The sequence below is a fragment of the Vigna angularis genome, chromosome 1 (assembly GCF_016808095.1).
Source record: "Vigna angularis cultivar LongXiaoDou No.4 chromosome 1, ASM1680809v1, whole genome shotgun sequence".
Classification (NCBI taxonomy): Eukaryota; Viridiplantae; Streptophyta; class Magnoliopsida; order Fabales; family Fabaceae; genus Vigna; species Vigna angularis.
The window spans coordinates 53,481,463-53,499,040 of NC_068970.1; the positions used below are offsets into that span (position 1 = coordinate 53,481,463).

At 33.6% G+C, this 17,578-nt stretch overlaps 1 protein-coding gene and 1 pseudogene across 1 annotated transcript; both read left to right on the forward strand.

Annotated features, from left to right (window-relative positions):
- The first annotated feature begins 3,109 nt into the window (after positions 1-3,109).
- Positions 3,110-5,201, forward strand: LOC108326198 (uncharacterized). The gene is made up of 6 exons (XM_052872515.1): positions 3,110-3,344; positions 4,031-4,110; positions 4,353-4,439; positions 4,483-4,533; positions 4,629-4,746; positions 5,044-5,201. The coding sequence occupies exons 1-6, from the start codon at positions 3,110-3,112 to the stop codon at positions 5,109-5,111; spliced, it is 639 nt and encodes a 212-aa protein (XP_052728475.1). The 3' UTR covers positions 5,112-5,201.
- Positions 5,202-10,825: 5,624 nt separating this feature from the next.
- On the forward strand, positions 10,826-11,995 carry LOC108326191 (uncharacterized; annotated as a pseudogene).
- The last annotated feature ends 5,583 nt before the right edge of the window (positions 11,996-17,578 follow it).

Consider the following 17,578-nt stretch of genomic DNA (forward strand, 5'->3'; position numbering starts at 1 on the left):
CAAAATTTAAAAATCAATTGGGCAAGTCTAATCTCTCATACTATGGTACGTGCAAAGAGGTATGACCGAGCTCATCTTCCGTATCCTCTCCTTATTTCCTTAATCTGTGTCTATAAAGGAGTTGATGTTACGGGCGAAAAATTTGTCCACGTCTTACCATCTCATCAAATTGAGGAATCAGCACTGCATCAAATGGGTTTTATCCGACAAGGCAACATGTTTGTCCGTGCTGAAGGTGATAATGCACAAGATGCTGACGAATCAGCTGAAGAAGATGAAGCTATTCCTATGCCAGATCCAACAAATGTTGCTGGACCATCCCATCCTCCACAAGAATATAGTCTAGAGAGTATATCTAGACAAATTGAAGCAATGGCCTTTATGCAACAAACTAGGATGGATGACATGATGGCTTATCACACTCTTCGCTATGATGAAATTAATACTCACCTCAAGGAAATTGATGATAAACTAGCCAAACTATATGTTCCCGATAGTGATGATGAGTCTTAGGCACTTTATGCTTCTATGCTTTTTGTAGTGTGTGTGCTATATATTTAACTTCTTTGTATGCTTGCCTCTTTAAACTCAATAAAATGTATGTTGTTTTTCCTTAATATTTCTATGCATATGTCCTTTTATTAAGGGGGAGTATAATTTCTAATAAATTTAGGGGGAGCAATTATACATCACTCTTATTAAGGGGGAGTATAATTTCTAATAAATTTAGGGGGAGCAATTATACATCACTTTTTAATAATGATCAAAAAGGGGGAGAAATATTTAAAGCCTTAAACTTATTTCTAAGTACACTAACAATTGTTTCTTCCTTAAGTTGTGTTTTAAATACAGATTATTATCAAAAGCTTTAAACATCAACAAGGTTTTGATCATCATCAAAAAGGGGGAGATTGTTAGCAAAATGATGAAGATGAAGTTTTGATGATATCTAAATCAAGTCAAGAACAACCAAGACTCATGAAGAATGATTTTTGAAGACTTGTAACTTTTGTAATAACTGTACGAACATAGGAAATTAGTGGTTTTATGTATGCATTCAAAAGTGATGTAAAAATAAACCAAGAGCAAAAACTGTACAGTGCTAATCGATTAACAAGGGTATCTAATCGATTAACGTTAATCGATTAACAAAGGTAAATAATCGATTGTTTCAGAGACGAATGGAGAAGCACAACAATGCATGCTAATCGATTAACAAGGGCTGTTAATCGATTAGCGTTAATCGATTAGCAGAAGTTGTTAATCGATTAGCGTTAATCGATTAGCAGAAGCTGTTAATCGATTAACAAAGTGACCGTTTGGAAAACTAGTCGTTTTTTAGCCATTGGACTATCCGTTGTTTTGTCTTTTAGTGACTAATCGATTAACAACTTAAGTTAATCGATTAACACAGTGAGAAAGGCTGAAAACGAAAAATGGAAGAGCCTTTGGATGAGTCTATAAATAGACTCTCATTTCCTCTCAACATTATCTAGAGAAACTCTTCCCTTTTGCTCAAATACTCAGAAACTCTTGAGAATTGTGTGCTCTTGCTCAGCTAAGGAAACTCTGTCTGTAGAGCTGGTGAAATACTGCTACGGTGATAGAGGAATAGCTGGTTCATCCTTGGTGTATCTAAGGAAGTGTTCGGAAGAGGAAGTCATCCTTCGTGAAGTATTCGGAGGAAGTGTTTCATCCTTTGTGAAGATTCAAAGGAGGTGTTGGTTCATCTCTTGTGGCATCAAGAGAGGTGTTTTCTAAACTTTTACAAATTGTATCTGTGTGATTGTAGTTTGTAATTGTTTTGTGATTAGTGAATTGTTTATCTTGTTTTGAGATAAGCGACTGGACGTAGGATTGGTAAGATCCGAACCAAGATAAAATCATCTGTGCAAATTTCTCTCAACCTTACTCTATTTTATTGTTATTATTAATTGCTAAGTAAGTTTAATTGAGTAGAAATTTTTAAGGCACACGTTTTTAGTAAGAACCAATTCACCCCCCTCTTGGTTTGTTGTTCCACGCTAACCCATCCGCTGCAGCTGCTCTGACACGGTTTGCCTTAGCCGCATATCGAACTGCGGACAACCCATAACCAGAACCGCACTTCCAAGTGCGTCGACCATGCACCCTCGAAAACCAACCACGGATCCACTTGCGGCTGCCATCAACCGTAGATCCAACTGCGGCGCCACCAGATCCGCACTTCGTAGTGTGGCGGCAGTTAAACATATGTAGATCAATAAGATTTTTTTCCCACACCCACAAGATAAAGCAGAAATGAAAATACCTCAACAAACGGTGAACAAACAAGCGACAGCGAGGAGGGGAAGGAATACCACAACATGTTCAAAACTGATAAAAAAGGAGAGAGGAGGGGAGGAGGGGAGGACGACCAGAGGGAGAAAGAAGAAATAATCAAGGGGGTGTTGGGTTTGAGGTGAGATGCGGCAGAGGAAATGGTCAAATTTATTTTACTGGGTGAACTTTTTATAAAACCATATGCTTCTGACAGGTAGACTTAGGGGTACAGTTGGAATTAAAACAAAATTGGGAGGTACAAGATGAAGTTAGGGAGGTGCAGGGAGAATCGCTCTTAGATAAATTATCATTTATGAGAAAGAGTTGTTTTGATTTCTCATCACCAATTCACTCATCATTAATGTCAAAAACCTCCTTGCCAGCCATGAATTAAGGAAGAGTGCTTAAACTTCTATTATAAGTTGCTTCATACATGGTGGGAAAAGAAACTTGACAGCAAAAAGAGAAAACAACATGCATAAACAACAACATAAAAAAGTGGAAATAAGAGAAACTTTAAAATCCTTCAAACAAAAAGACAATTCCTTGAAGCAAAATGCAAGTGCTTTTAAGAATGGAGAAATAACAACAAAAATCTTTTATATATATATATATATATATATATATATATATATATATATATATATATATATATATATATATATATACTAGTGGAAAAATACCTTTCTATAACGAACCTATTATAACGTATAAAAATTATCCGTCATACTAGGTTGACCAGTGACAAGATGGTAATAAAAATAGGACATATTATAATGTAGTTTTGTAAGTTCAAAACCTATTATTGATGTATTATAACGGAGTTTTAGAAATCAGTTATAATATCTCTTCCTCTTTAATTTTTCACATTTCCCTCTCGCTAGATTTCATTTCAATTTCACTCTCACTCTCATTCCTTTCTTCCGCTCTTCGTCTCATCCCTCTCACTCGCATTTCTCGGCATCTCCGTCATCAGCCACATCATTTTCAGCGCTTCAGCCACGTCGTGGAGCGTATTCCTTCTCTCGCTGTCACGCTTGGAGGTCTCATTTCATTTCCTCTCGCGCATTCGAGAGAGCACTTTCATTTCTCACATCAGAGAGCCTCACTCTCATTTCTCTCCATTTCGATTTCCTGGCGTCTTCCTTCTCGAGAGACATCTCCTCGTCGCACGCCGTTCATCATCACAGCAAGCCTTCTTCACTCACATAATCATCTCTATTTCCTCTATCCTTCATTTTCCACCGAATCATTCATAGAGCTAAACCCTCTGTTGGGGTTTCTTCTCCTTTTCACCATTTCCCTTCGATTCCACCGATTAAAACCTTGTTTTCACCATTAGAAACCTTTTCCACCGATTCAACTTTGATTTACACCGATCAATCGGTCCATAGGTTTCCTTCTTCTTCTAGGGTTTCTATCAAGTTTAATCCTCTGTTTCTTGTTCTTCTTCGAGTTTTTGTCATATTTCCGCTGCGTCTTCTCTCTGGAAGAAGCTTCGAGGATTCGCGTCCCGCCTACAGTCATCTTCTCAGAGCCGCTCTTCCAACCGTAGTTATAGTTCACATTCTTCTCTGTAACACTTTTCCCCTCTTTATCCTGTTAATTTAGTTTTCATATTTATAGAAACTTTAATAAAACCTGTTTGCTTTTATTATCATATTATGTAAAGTAATGAATGCTATTTTCACTCTTTTTATCTTTGTTTTAATTTTTCCATCATTTGCAGACCCCTACTTGAACACTGATGCGGGGACAATGTCTCCTTTTGAGCATGGGGAGGTTTTTGTCTTAGATGATGGTGGAGAGGTAAGCAAATGAAAATTTTCTACAAGATGACAATCATTAGATTTTTTATTTCCTTCTAAATTCAATGGAAGGTTGAGGTTGTATGTTATGTTATACTTTCCCCTGCTCTTTTCATTTTCTCATTTTACTTCATAAGTGCAAGCTAAAACTTTCTGAGTCGTAGTAAAAGAGGATATCTGCAGTTTGTTTTCCTCTGAAGTTTTAGATTGTCATTTTCATTCTTTTTTTTTTGTTTGTGGGAGGTTGACCTTGATCTTGGGAACTACGAACGATTTTTGGACATTAAATTAACTCACGACAATAACATCACTACTGGAAAAATGTATCAGGTGAGCCAGATGTTTCTAATTTTTTTGTTTTGGATGTTTATAGTCTGTTATTGAGAAGGAGAGAAGACGAGATTATCTTGGAAAGACCGTACAGGTATGCTTAGTCTTTGATTCTTCTTCCCCTTTGAAGCTATTTGTAATTGTTGTTGGTGTCTTGGTTTTCATTTTCGTTTTTTGCTTTATTTTTAGGTAGTTGCACACATAACAGATGCTATCCAAGAATGGATAGAACGAGTGGCAAAGATACCAGTTGACAGGAAAGAAGGGCCAGCTGATGTTTGTGTCATTAAATTGGGTGGAACTATAGGTAAATAATAGTCAGAGAAAACTTTCAATCAATATTAAGATAGAACTTTTTCAATATTATATTTCTATATCCATTCAATTTTTTCCCATATTTAATTCTAAAGATTATGGGTTAGAGGAAGTTGAAAACTAAAAATTGAAAATGAATTATACTTAGCAAACAATGGGAGAAAATAATATTCATATTCATATTTTTGGTACTATATTCTAAGGCAACCACCAAGTTTCTTCTCACTTGATGGTGGGATCGGCTATATTTTAAAGCAACTAATTTAGAATGACTTTTTCTTTCATGCAGGGGATATTGAGTCCATGCCTTTTATTGAAGCACTGCTGGAACCGTATTTATGCAGTTTAATTTGTTAATTTCATGGTTTTGATGGTTTTCTTTTTTTCTTTTTTCTGTTAAAATTGAATTTCATACTTTTGCATTTTAAGTGGTTTAAGTTCATGCAATATCCTAATCCTTTTCCTTTATCATTTACAGTGTTGCAGCAGAGCCTAATTTGAAGGAGTCGACTGCAAGGAAAAAAATTTATGACAAATGTGATGAAACTGTGAGTGGCAGACATCTCAAATATGCATCATCTAAAGAAAAAGAGAAAACATGTGCGTAGATATTTATTTATCTTAATAGTGGCCAATGTGGAGCTTACAACAATTGTTATGTGCCTCAGGTTAGAATTGCAATGGTGGGAAAATACACAGGCCTTTTAGATGCATATCTTTTTGTTCTGAAGGTAACTTACTCCTAAATTAGTAACTGAACCCTTCTATTTTTTACATAATAATTTCCTCTTTTTGGATTCTCTACAACTTCTTTTTTATTCAATATGCATACTGAAACATAAAGAGGTGATTACTGATCTATCTACTGCATTACTTATGTTAGTTGACCTTTTGGTTTTGGTTTTGCTTTTATGCAACCCTCTGACGATTGATTAAAATATATTGCTGCAGGATCCTAAGGCATATAAAGTTGCATGGAATCTTTTAAAGGTATTCCTACTATTTAGACTAAACATATTTATTCCATTTTCAGATCTTTAATATTGATATATATGTTAAAATCTCATATAGTGATATATTATTTATTGATTTTCTGTAATTGGACTTATTTTGCAGGGCGCTGATGGTGTTCTAGTTCCAGGAGGTTTTGGTGATGAAGGAGTGCAAGGGAAAATTCTTGCGGCTAAGTATGCTCGAGAACATAGTGTTCCATTTCTGGGCATTTGTTTGGGGATGCAAATTGTTGTCAATGAGTAGAGATTTGTTCTTGGGTAGACGATGTGAATCAACTACTGCTGAATCATTTAACACAAGTGTATCTGAATCATTTAAATCTGCATAATATAAATGATGTATTAAATATTACACTATTTAATGTTTGAAATGAATTCTATTTTGTTAGTTTCATTAAATTTTTTATTTGAAGATATATTGATTATAAATTGATTGAATGAGATGATAATACAAATATATTATTATAATTATCAAATGTAATAATTAATTTTTTAAAAAAAAACCATATATTATAACGTATTAAACAATGTACGTTATGATACGTTGATCACATATTATAATGTACAAAAATATATACGTAATAATAGATCACATATTATAACGTAAAAAACTTCTACGTCATAATACCTTCCACCTATTATAACGGACAAATGAAAATTTGTCATAATAAACTGCGCATATTATGACGGATTTTAGAAACTACGTTATAATATGTTCAACATATTATAACGTAAATTTCTGCTACGTTATAAAATGCGCAGACTTACTATATCGCCCAGAACTATGTCCCCAGTAACTACGTTATAAAAGATCATTTTTGTACGTTATAAAATGTTATTTTTCCACTAGTGATATATATATATATATATATATATATATATATATATATATATATATATATATATATAAAATGTAAGCATTGTTGTTATCAAAAAGTTACTTTATGTTCAAGCATGCAGTGGGGTTATAACTCACTCAAAATGTATTTAAATCTCTTTCATTATGCTAAAAAGTATCAATTTAAACAAATAGTTTAACTCAAAGGAATAATTTCTAACTCAATTATGAGTTTGAGAAACTTTGTATTTTTATCAGTGTTTTAATATATTTGAAATATAATTCAAATATCTTAAAAGTTACTTAAAGATAATTCTTATGCTAGTCTTAAAATAATTTATTATTATGACACTTTATTATACCATTTATAATTTAAGTCTTAAAATAACTTATTATTATGACACTTTATTATACCATTTATAATTTAATTGATATAATAAGTGATATAATGAGAAAATTGTAAGTATAATAAGATTTTGTAGGCTAATTATTACTTGAATTGGTATAAAAAAATGTGTGCAATGATATTTTTATTATAAAGTAGAAATTTTTTATTGCGAATTATGATTAGAATTGATATAGAAAATTGATGCAGTGACAATTTTGTAATAAAGTGGAAGATTTTCTATGTCGGTTATACTTAGAATTGACATAGAAAGTGAGAGTGGCTTCCTAGTTTTCTGGGTTTTTGCAATTATGGTTGTGAGGGTGATGAATATGGTGGTTGAACGGTGTTAATGGTGATTGGTGCAAGGTGAAAATGGTGGCGCAAAAGGGTTGAGGGAGGAGGATGGTGGCTGCTGCAAGGTGAAAATTCCTAATTTTCAGAAACAATTAAGTTCAATTAACTTTTCTCAATTGTTTTAGTTTTAAAAAAATAAAAATCCATGTTAGACTCAACTATAACTATCTAACAACTTGCCATGTCATTTAAAAACTAACATCACCATGCTATGTCAACAAATACATTTGCAAAAATTATAACCCAATTGAGACAAAAAAACTAAGAGACCTATTTGAGATTCCCATCCAAAAAAAGGACAATGCCGAATGATTAAACCTATTATAAATTTAAAACACAAATACATTGTTGGTTCTTCACTATAACCAACATAAAATCTTTAGTTTTCATTTTCATTCTACCCTCACGTTGCACTGTTATGCTTCCATTATTCTCCTCCCTCGCATTACTCTCCCTCTCGTGGGTCTCGTCTTCTTCCTCTCACTTGTGGTTGCTTTCAATCGCGCAGAGGTTATCTCCTTGGTGTCGTTATCGTTGATGTCACTCTCGCAGACCTTTAGTGATCTTACCATCCCTATCATAGACGCTAGGTTTAAGGTTCAAATATTTCCTATATCAAGGGCACTCTATTGTTGACAAATTGACAAGTGTACCAAATCGCACAAGTAATATAAAATGGTAAGACCAAGTATCGTATCCTAGAGGATTCTCGGTACTAAACAGTCATGTGATAAATTAATTAATTAAGACTTAAATAAAAAGAGATCATTGGTTTTAGATGCAAAAACATAAAATAAAATATGAATGCAAATTGATCAATAGTAAAGTAACATAGAGATGAACAAATGTTGTTTAATATGAGATAAATATGTTGTTGGGGTTAGATTTCATCAAGTTCCCTCTCATGTATATAAGAATTCCTCTTTATGCATTAATGTTAACGTCACTCACTAAAGTACTTAGAACCCAATCCCTTGGCGCAATAAGCCTGCCTTAATTCCTAGTTCGTACAATTCCTAGCGTTCCTAGAGAGTTAAGTCTGAAGATCAAGAGCTTAAGACGACCAAGTACTCATACCCTCATCCCTGAGAAATATTACCCTTGGGAGAATTCAATAAGAACCTGAATTGTAAGGAACCTCCCGGCACTCATGCAATTCATAAATCATGCAACTAAATGAGTTAAATAGAGCAAACATTAAAACAGATGAATTCGCTAACAATTAATGAATAAAGCATATATGATTAAGAATCAATTCAAATACATGAGAGTTCACAAGGTTACATCATTCCCCAAACAACAAATAGAGTTTAGTTCCCCATAGACATGGAGAAACTAGATGTACAATGGAAAAGCATGAGATAGTAAAACCTTAAGAGTAGAAGAGGAAGCTCCCGCCTCCAGATCCGCCTTTAGAGAGTAGAAGAGTGTGTTGTTGTGTTGCTCTAGCCAGAGATTCAAAACCTAGAGCGCCTGGGTCCTTTAAATAAAGTTGGAAGAGAGTAGAAACAGGGCCCGGTCCAAAAGAGTCGAAATAGAGCAAAAATTGGGCAAGATCAGCAACGCGTGACGCTCGGGAGTCCCATTTGGCCGCCCGGGCGGTGGACGTCGATTTCTGAAAGGCTTGAGACTCCAATTTCGCCCAGGCTTCGGGGCTCTGACGCCCGGGCGGCGAGTGTCGATTTTTGCACGCTCAAGCCTCTTACAGGTCGCCCAAGCTTGGTGCGGTTCCCTCTTCTGGTGCTTTTCTAGGCCTTTCTGAGCTCTATATCCTTAACACTTCATCTCTGCTTCCTGTAGTAACTCATTTTCTATCAAAACAAAGGAAATTCGTCATAAAATCATCAAATTCATCCTCAACTCTCTTATTCACACAACTTAATGAAAAAGCATGAGTCCAAACAAGTTTCTAAGTCAAAAAGGGTGTATTTAGTATCAAAATTACATCACAGATAACGGTATTTTAAACCGTTATCACATAGGTTTTAGTCTACGTCTTGTGACCTCACCGTTATCCTTTGTTGTTTTCTTCTTCCTCTCCCTTACTCTGTTTTGTTTCTTCTAATTTCTAGGTTAGGAATTCTAATTTATGAAATTGATTGTGTAATAACATTTGACTTGATTATTTTTTATGTTTATTGATTTACAAAATCATTAATCAAACACAACAACAAAGAATTGGAGGAAGCGAAGTACGAAGTGAATGATAACGACAATATTAAGGATTTGAAGGTAAACTAGCAATATGGCATTAAGGATTTTTTTAGAATGAAACACTCTATACCAGCTATGTCCAGAAAATTAAACTTTTTATATGGACTATAACTATATCGATTCTAACATGCCATAGAAAGTTTTTCTGTATAATATAAATATTTAATTTATCTTTTATTATGTATTGTACTTATTATGCAATTACCACAATATTATAGGAGGGACTTGTTTTCATAAGTTAATTAGTTGATGCATAAGTTAATTTGTTAGAAACTTTTTGTGTATTTTTAGTTGATGCATAAGTTCATTATTTTTTCTTACTTTATTTTCTTCTTTAGAAGGGTTTACAGGGAAACTTATCCAAATAGGTCTTATATCATCAACTAAAAAGATAAAGTTATAAAACTTGGCTTTTGTAACAAACTAGGCAAATTTGCCTACCATATTATGAAAATTGGCAAATTTTGACTGAAAGGGAAGTCGTGGGGGCTCAAACGACTTCTAATGAAGAAGTCGCGCCCCCCTTGCACGACTTCACACTATTCATCTACCAGGGTTGAAGTTGTGCACCCCAAAAACGACTTCATGGTGTTGTAATCCATTACCAAGCACTATAATCGATTACAACGTGCTGAAGTCGTGTCCCCCCTGCACGACTTCACCTTTGTAGGCAAAATTGACAGTGGTAATCGATTACACCCTTCTTGTAATCGATTACCAGGAGGTTCAGTGTGGATAAACTTCCTGGTAATCGATTACAACCTTGTTGTAATCGATTACCAGAGTGTTTAGTGGGCAAAAACTCCTTGGTAAGCGATTACAACCTTGTTGTAATCGATTACCAGAGTGTTTGGGTGTTGAATGACATTTTTATTTTGTTGTAAAGCATCATTAGAGGTTGTTTATGTCTAATTATTTTAATATTTGTAAGCACACATGGTTGTTGATGACATTGTGATGTATTGTTATGTGTAGGAAGAGTAATGTTTTTAATATAAATACAACAAAGTAAAAGAATAAGGCAAACTCATAAATGAAATTTGAACTATTTTATTGAATTCAAAGTGCATTACAAAAACAAAAGGCTAAAAATAAAAAAAATGAAAGTACAATAAAATTGGAATGTATCTAGGAAGATGATCCACCATGTGGACCAAAATGACAACGCAAATAGTCAATGTCGTGCTCTACATGCTCAACTCGAGCATCAATTGTATCAAAGCGGTCACCCATGTTCAGCTCCAGTTGTTGAAATCTTATATTCATGCTTTCCGATAGTGCAGGGTCGAAAACTGTAGATTTTGGTGTGTTGGAATCGGTGACGGTGGTGATGAGGGTGAGGGTGAGCTTTCAATCGGTAAAGGTTGATGGCTGCGACGTCCTGCAGCTGTAGAAGATGAGCCCCTAACCCTTTGCCTCTTTGAAGATTCCGCCATTTGAGATTTCAATCGGTGGAAATTGAAGAGAATTGAAAGGAGAGTGCGAAAATGTTTTTTAGGAGTGAAAAAAGTAGAAGAATGTGTGGTTTTAGAGGTTTGGGAGGTGTTGTAATGGTGGAGAGGCACTACAGATCGAAGGGGAAAGAATGGGTGTTCGTGAGGAGAGAGAAAAATTTGAATTTATAGGGTAGGGTTTCGCTGGTAATTGATTACAGGGTTTTCATAAATATTGGGAAATCAAGAATATCGACGGACAATATACATGTTTCTCAAACATACTATCTCAAGATCATAAAAATCTTGATAGTACTCACATTGCCGCAATCGTATGAAATTTTGTCCGCACAAACCCCTCCATTCCCATCAAGAGTTTGATTGCAGATATTAAAGCTCGATTCGGATATTCTGTGTCATACAGAAAAGCTTGGATCGCAAAATAGAAGGCTCTTGCTATGGAGTTTGGTGACTGGGAAGAGTCTTATAACCATCTACCGAGGTGGTTGCATGCCATGAAGGATGCAAATCTGGGTACAATTTTACAATGCACTGGTTCTCCAGTGGTGATTGATGGAGAAACTAACAATAATTGCTACATTATGGAAAGAGTTTTCTGGTCTTTCAGTCCTTGCATAGAAGGATTCAAATATTGTAAATCCATTCTCCAAGTTGATGGAACATTTCTAACGGGAAAATATCATGAAACTTTGCTCACCGCCATAGCTCAGGATGGCAATAAAAATCTTTTTCCATTGGCATTTGCCATTGTAGAAGGTGAGACAAAGGAGGCCATGATATGGTTCTTTCAACTACTTCGAGAACATGTTTGCCCTCAACAAAATATTTGCATCATCACTAACAGAGGAAAGGGTATCCTATCGGCCTTAAGATCAGAAGAAGTTGGTCGGGAAGAAGATGGTTTGAACTCTATTTATTGCATACGTCATCTAGCCTCCAACTTCAACAACAAATTCAAAAATCAGGACCTCAAAAAATAATTCATCAATTTAGGTACTACTACAAACTTTTTTACTACCAATTTACTGTTTATATTTTGATAACATAATTGTACAAATTTTTTATTTATTACGTCCTTACAGCTTACGAGGTCAAGCAACTCACTATCACGGCAAAAACTTTATACACTAAGAGACCAATACCCACAAAAAGTTGATTGGATAGATAAAATTCCACTAAAAAAAATGGTATCAAGCTTTTGATGGAGGGAGAAGATATGGACATATGACCACTAATCTTGCTGAGTGCACCAACTCCGTTTTAAAGGGAACACGTTCATTACCAATTTGTGCTCTCATTAGAACAACATTTGAGAGGACACAATCATGGTTTGTTGAACGAGGATTAAAAGCAAACTACATGCTACAAGCAGGCCACCAATTTCCTGAAGAAATCGTTGACATTATTTGGAAAAATCAACAACAATCTGCATTTTGTCATTTTCATCGCTACAACTGTGAAAATTCTGAATTTGATGTTCAAGAAATTTCAACACCTCACCAATACCGCCCTGTTCCAATTTCCTATAAGGTCAGGCTAAATGAATGGTGGTGTGATTGTGGTCACTTCCAAGCTACTCGTCTCCCCTGTCATCATGTCATTGTCGTTTGTGCATATTCCCATATACCACTAACCCAAGTAATCGATCCAGTGTACAGTCTTAACAACATTTACAAGGCATACGAAGTACAATTTCACCCAATCCAAAATGAAGATTATTGGTCTGTGTATGCAGGTCCAAACTTCATACCAGATCCTCAAATGCGACGCAAGGCATCCAGAAGACCATCTACAAATAGGATTCGTAACGAGATTGATCAATCCACTCTAGATAAGCCGAAAAAATGCTCTTACTGCCGCAACGAATGTCATCATAGGGGAAATTGTCAATTTCGTCAGTAGTTATTTATTAATCTTACCATTTTGTAATCGAATCAATAATTAATAAATAACTATTAATATTTCTTATTAATATTTCATATAAATTTTGTTTTATTTTTTTATTAAGTTTTTCTTCATTCATTAAATTATAATGACAATTTCTTTTTTTCTCTAACACAAACAACAAAACAAAAAATGTATACAAAATCATAATGTCATTCAACACCCAAACACTCTGGTATCGATTACAACAAGGTTGCAATCGCTTACCAGAGAGTTTTTGCCCACTGAACACTCTGGTAATCGATTACAACCTTTTTGTAATCGATTATCAGGAAGTTTATCCACACTGAACCTCCTGTTAATTGATTACAAGAAGGGTGTAATCGATTACCACTGTCAATTTTGCCTACAAAGGTAAAGTCGTGTAGGGGTCACGACTTCATCACGTTGTAATCGATTACAGTGCTTGATAATCGATTACAACACCATGAAATCGTTTTTGGGATGCACGACTTCAACACTGGTAAGATGAACAATGTGAAGTCGTGTAGGGGGGCATAACTTCTTCATTAGAAGTCGTTTGGACGCACTCGTATTTTGAAAAGAATTTGCTTATTTCCATAATATAGGATGCAAATTTGCCTAGTTTGGTACATTTGCCTATAAAACTTACATAACACATTCATAAAAAAAAGTTTACTTCAATATAAAATATCAATACTTAATATTTCTCGTTATTTTCATGTTCACTTAGAATATAAAAATGTTTACTTCAATATAAAATCTCAATACTTAATACCTTTATAAATTATTTGTTGGAAAGAATGTTTTATATAATTTTCATAAAATATAAATATAAAAAAATTTATAATTTAATTTAGAAACAAAACATAATTTTTCTTTATAATTTAATTTAGAAACAAGACATAACTTTTTATAATAGTTTGAGAACAAAAAAATATATTTAACTTTTGTTTTTATCAATTAGAAATTCTTAATGATAGTGTTCTTTACTAACTAAAGCATTGAAACATCATTTGTAAGTGATTCTCTATGTTATGATTCTTATATTTCTCATTTGTGTCAAAATAATTTTTCATCATTAATAATTCATTTTACATATAAAAGATATATAAAATTGTACCTCATTAACATATTAGCTAGTCGAATAACATTCAATTTCCGGTAAGAAAATTATGGTGTTTGCTTAACCAAAATATTCTCAATCTGATGTTTGTCTTTATTCAATTGAATGGTACATTAATCTCCTGTCAAAGAGATACAACTAGAAACATTAGAAATAGTTTAAAGTTTGAAAAAGATAAGATTCATTTGAAGTATTTACGGGTGTGCTAAGAGTAAAATATTTAAAAAGAAATGGATAAGAATGAGACTGAGGTTGGATACCAGACATGTTACATCATGATTAAGGTTAGGGTTAACATAGATTTTATATTAGTATACTGTACTAATATTTGGGTTGGGTGGGTCCATAGGGTGCTTGGTCCCCCAAAAGGACGTGGTAATTACAGCTTGTAGGGTAGGGGTACCTCCATTCTCATCAATCCTTGGATTACTCAAAGGTCACCAAATTCATTATCAGTGAGAATGACTTCTTCTGCCCATCCCTATCACTATAGTTACAAACGCCGTTACACCAAATTTTGTATATTTAAAAGTTTGTCATCTAACAATTATTTATTATTTTTTACTTTAATGCAATTTTGAGTAAATTATTTGTTATATTAATTTATAGTTACTCGTTATTATATCTTTTTATGTTATTTTAATTATCTCTCATGTTTTTTAAATTAAAATTAATTTTTAAAATGAGATTTATATTTATTTATGAATTATAAATTGATTTTATTTTTTTTCATGTGAAATTTATAAAAAATATTTAAATATATTTTTTTTTTTAAAAATGGTTCAGTTTAAACTCTTAGAAGTGTGGTAAGATTTTGAAAAACAACATTAAGTTGAATATTAGTTTTAAGAGTATTATTTTTGAAAGAATATAAGTTTTAAGAGTTGAAAAATAAGTTATATTAGTAGGTGTAAAGTATAACCTATAAAAATTTGTAAAGCATAATTCACCCTCTTTAATTAAGATGGTTAATTAACTATAATCAGTTTGATGAACATTGAAATTCAAACTAAAATTTACTTTGATTTGGTTCATAAACTGCTGTCTTATAATGATTGGATTTTTCTCTTCTTTTGCTAAAGGAGTGTAATTTGTTTTCCTGTTACCAATTTCTCTTATTGACTTAACTAGATTGTCATATTGAAAGGGATATTGTAATTATTACTAATTCGGAAGAATTTTCATAGATGATTTCATAAATCATATTAATATATTTATTTATAAACTTTCAAGCTGTTGAACAATGATAAAGTGTTTCACGTATAATTTAAATGATGACAAATGAGTCAAACTAGTTAACTTGATTTTTTTTTTAGTTATATGTATAATTAGTAGAATAATAACTTATATTAAAACAATTTTAATGCTATCAAAAACTAAATTATTTTTATTTGGATTAGTTAATTTGAGTTAAGTTCCTAATTAGATTTTATTCATATGTATAATTTGGTATTATTATTTTAAATAAAAGAGAGTATCCAAATTGTAAGAGCCTAGAAAATAGAATAATAAGATAGATAAGTGTGTTAAAATAATGAAATCAATTATTTTATTTTAAAATAAGTCAATAAAATAAATAAAATTTCATATCATCGTCTTATTACTTAAAACAATTTATCTCTCTAAAACTCGTTATCTAAACTCTCTCTACCTTCTCTCTACATTTTCTTACTTCCTGATCTTCTGTTTGACGATCAGGAGATGCCTAGACGACCACGGCATCAAGGCCTACACATCCAACCGATCAATTTCTGCTTTAGAGTAAGTTTCTACTCATTTTCTTTCCTCTTTGCTTCGGTCAATGATCATGCACACAACTGTTATGCATGTATCATTTAGCTATCTTTTCTTGTTCTTGGTGAATTTAGAATTCTAAAAACTCTGTTCGTTTCCAATTTGGTGCCTCAGGTCCGTTTAGGAATTTCTTGCGTTTTAAGCGACCGACAAGATATTTTCTGTGGGTTGACCTGTTATTTTGAGGTAAGGCAAGCTAGCTTGTCTTAATTGTATTTGTAGTGTAAATTTAGTAATTTTATAAATTTTAGACGTTTTAGTAAAAATTGGTGTTTGAGTAAAGTTGACGTATGTTAAATTTGTGTTTTGATGATATGGTGTTATTGTATATGGGTATGAGGATGTGTTTGTTGCTGTATACTATTTTATTTGTGTGTGATGAGGATATTTGATTGTTTGGAACAGAATTCAAGTGGTTGTGAGAGAAGTAATCAAGTTACTTAGAATTTAAGTTTAAAAGAAGGAGTCTTGGGCAATGAAATTTAGAAATAAGTATGAAAATGTTATGGGATATGTTTTGGTACTCTCATGAGGTAATTTAGAACTTGTTAGGAGGGTTATATGGTTAAAATGTATGAAATGAAAAGGGTAGTGTATAGGAGTTGTTTTCAAGTATTTTTGGTGTAAATGAGGGTGTTGGGTAGTGAAATGGTGAGGTAAGTGGTCTGCATTGTTTTGGAAGGATAAAGGTATGTTATCACACCTATTAGGAATTGTCTAGGTGATTAAACTAGTAAAATCTGTTCTGAAATGGAAAATGGCTTCATAGGTTGAGTTTTTAGCCCATTTTAGGGGTTCTAAGGGGTGAAAATGAGAAGTATGACAACTGGGAGTATTCTATGGTTTTGGAGTGTGTTAGCAAGTGCAATTAGACTTGTTTATGCAGGTTGCAATCTAGTTTGAGGGTTTAAAAGAGTAGAAATGAAATTGGGTAGCTTGTATAAGTGAAAATGGGTTTTCAAGTGTCAATTTGAGTTACAGTAGGGTTCTCTAAGTTTTCTAAAGTTTTGGAGGGTCCTGGATGTCTTTATAAGTTGAGGGTAGTGTCCCCAAAGTTCATTTCAACGTGGTTTAGTTGTTGTCATACCGATGGACGGCACGGTGTGGTGCCGCTAGGCGCCACTAGACTGCACTGCAACATTTTTGGAAAGTTTTCAGGGTTCTGGATGTCCGTTTTGGACATTCTTTAGGTTGTTTTAGGGGTTTTGGACCCTTCCAAAGCTGTTAGTGAGGGTTTTAGAGCTGTTTTCCTTACCTAAATATGAGTATCAAGATGCCATGAATAAATTGTGTTATTGGGTGATTTCTGATGACTTGTATGGTTGTTTCTATTTCTTTAATGTATGATCAGTAGTCTCATGTATTGATGTACTATGTGAATGTGAAATGATATCAATGGTTTCAAAGTTATGAAGGTTAGTTCCAAGGTGAAACTTCTTGGTGTGGTTTCAAGTGTGTTAGAATGAATGCAGGTAGCTCAGTCTTGGGGGTTATCTTGAAACTCTAATGATCTTTCATTCTCAAGTAGAAAAGATTGACACATGTGGTGAGAGTAGCTGGAGGTCTTAGTCTTGGATGCTTCCAGTATGATCCAAGACGTGGAACAGACTAACCTTGTGAGTGTGTTAGGGTGAAACCCATTGACAATGGCTTTGCAAAGCAGTAGATACCACCACAAGTGAATAATCCACCATAGCTCGACATTTATTCTAAGTCGGACAGTCGGTCTAGGTCTTTT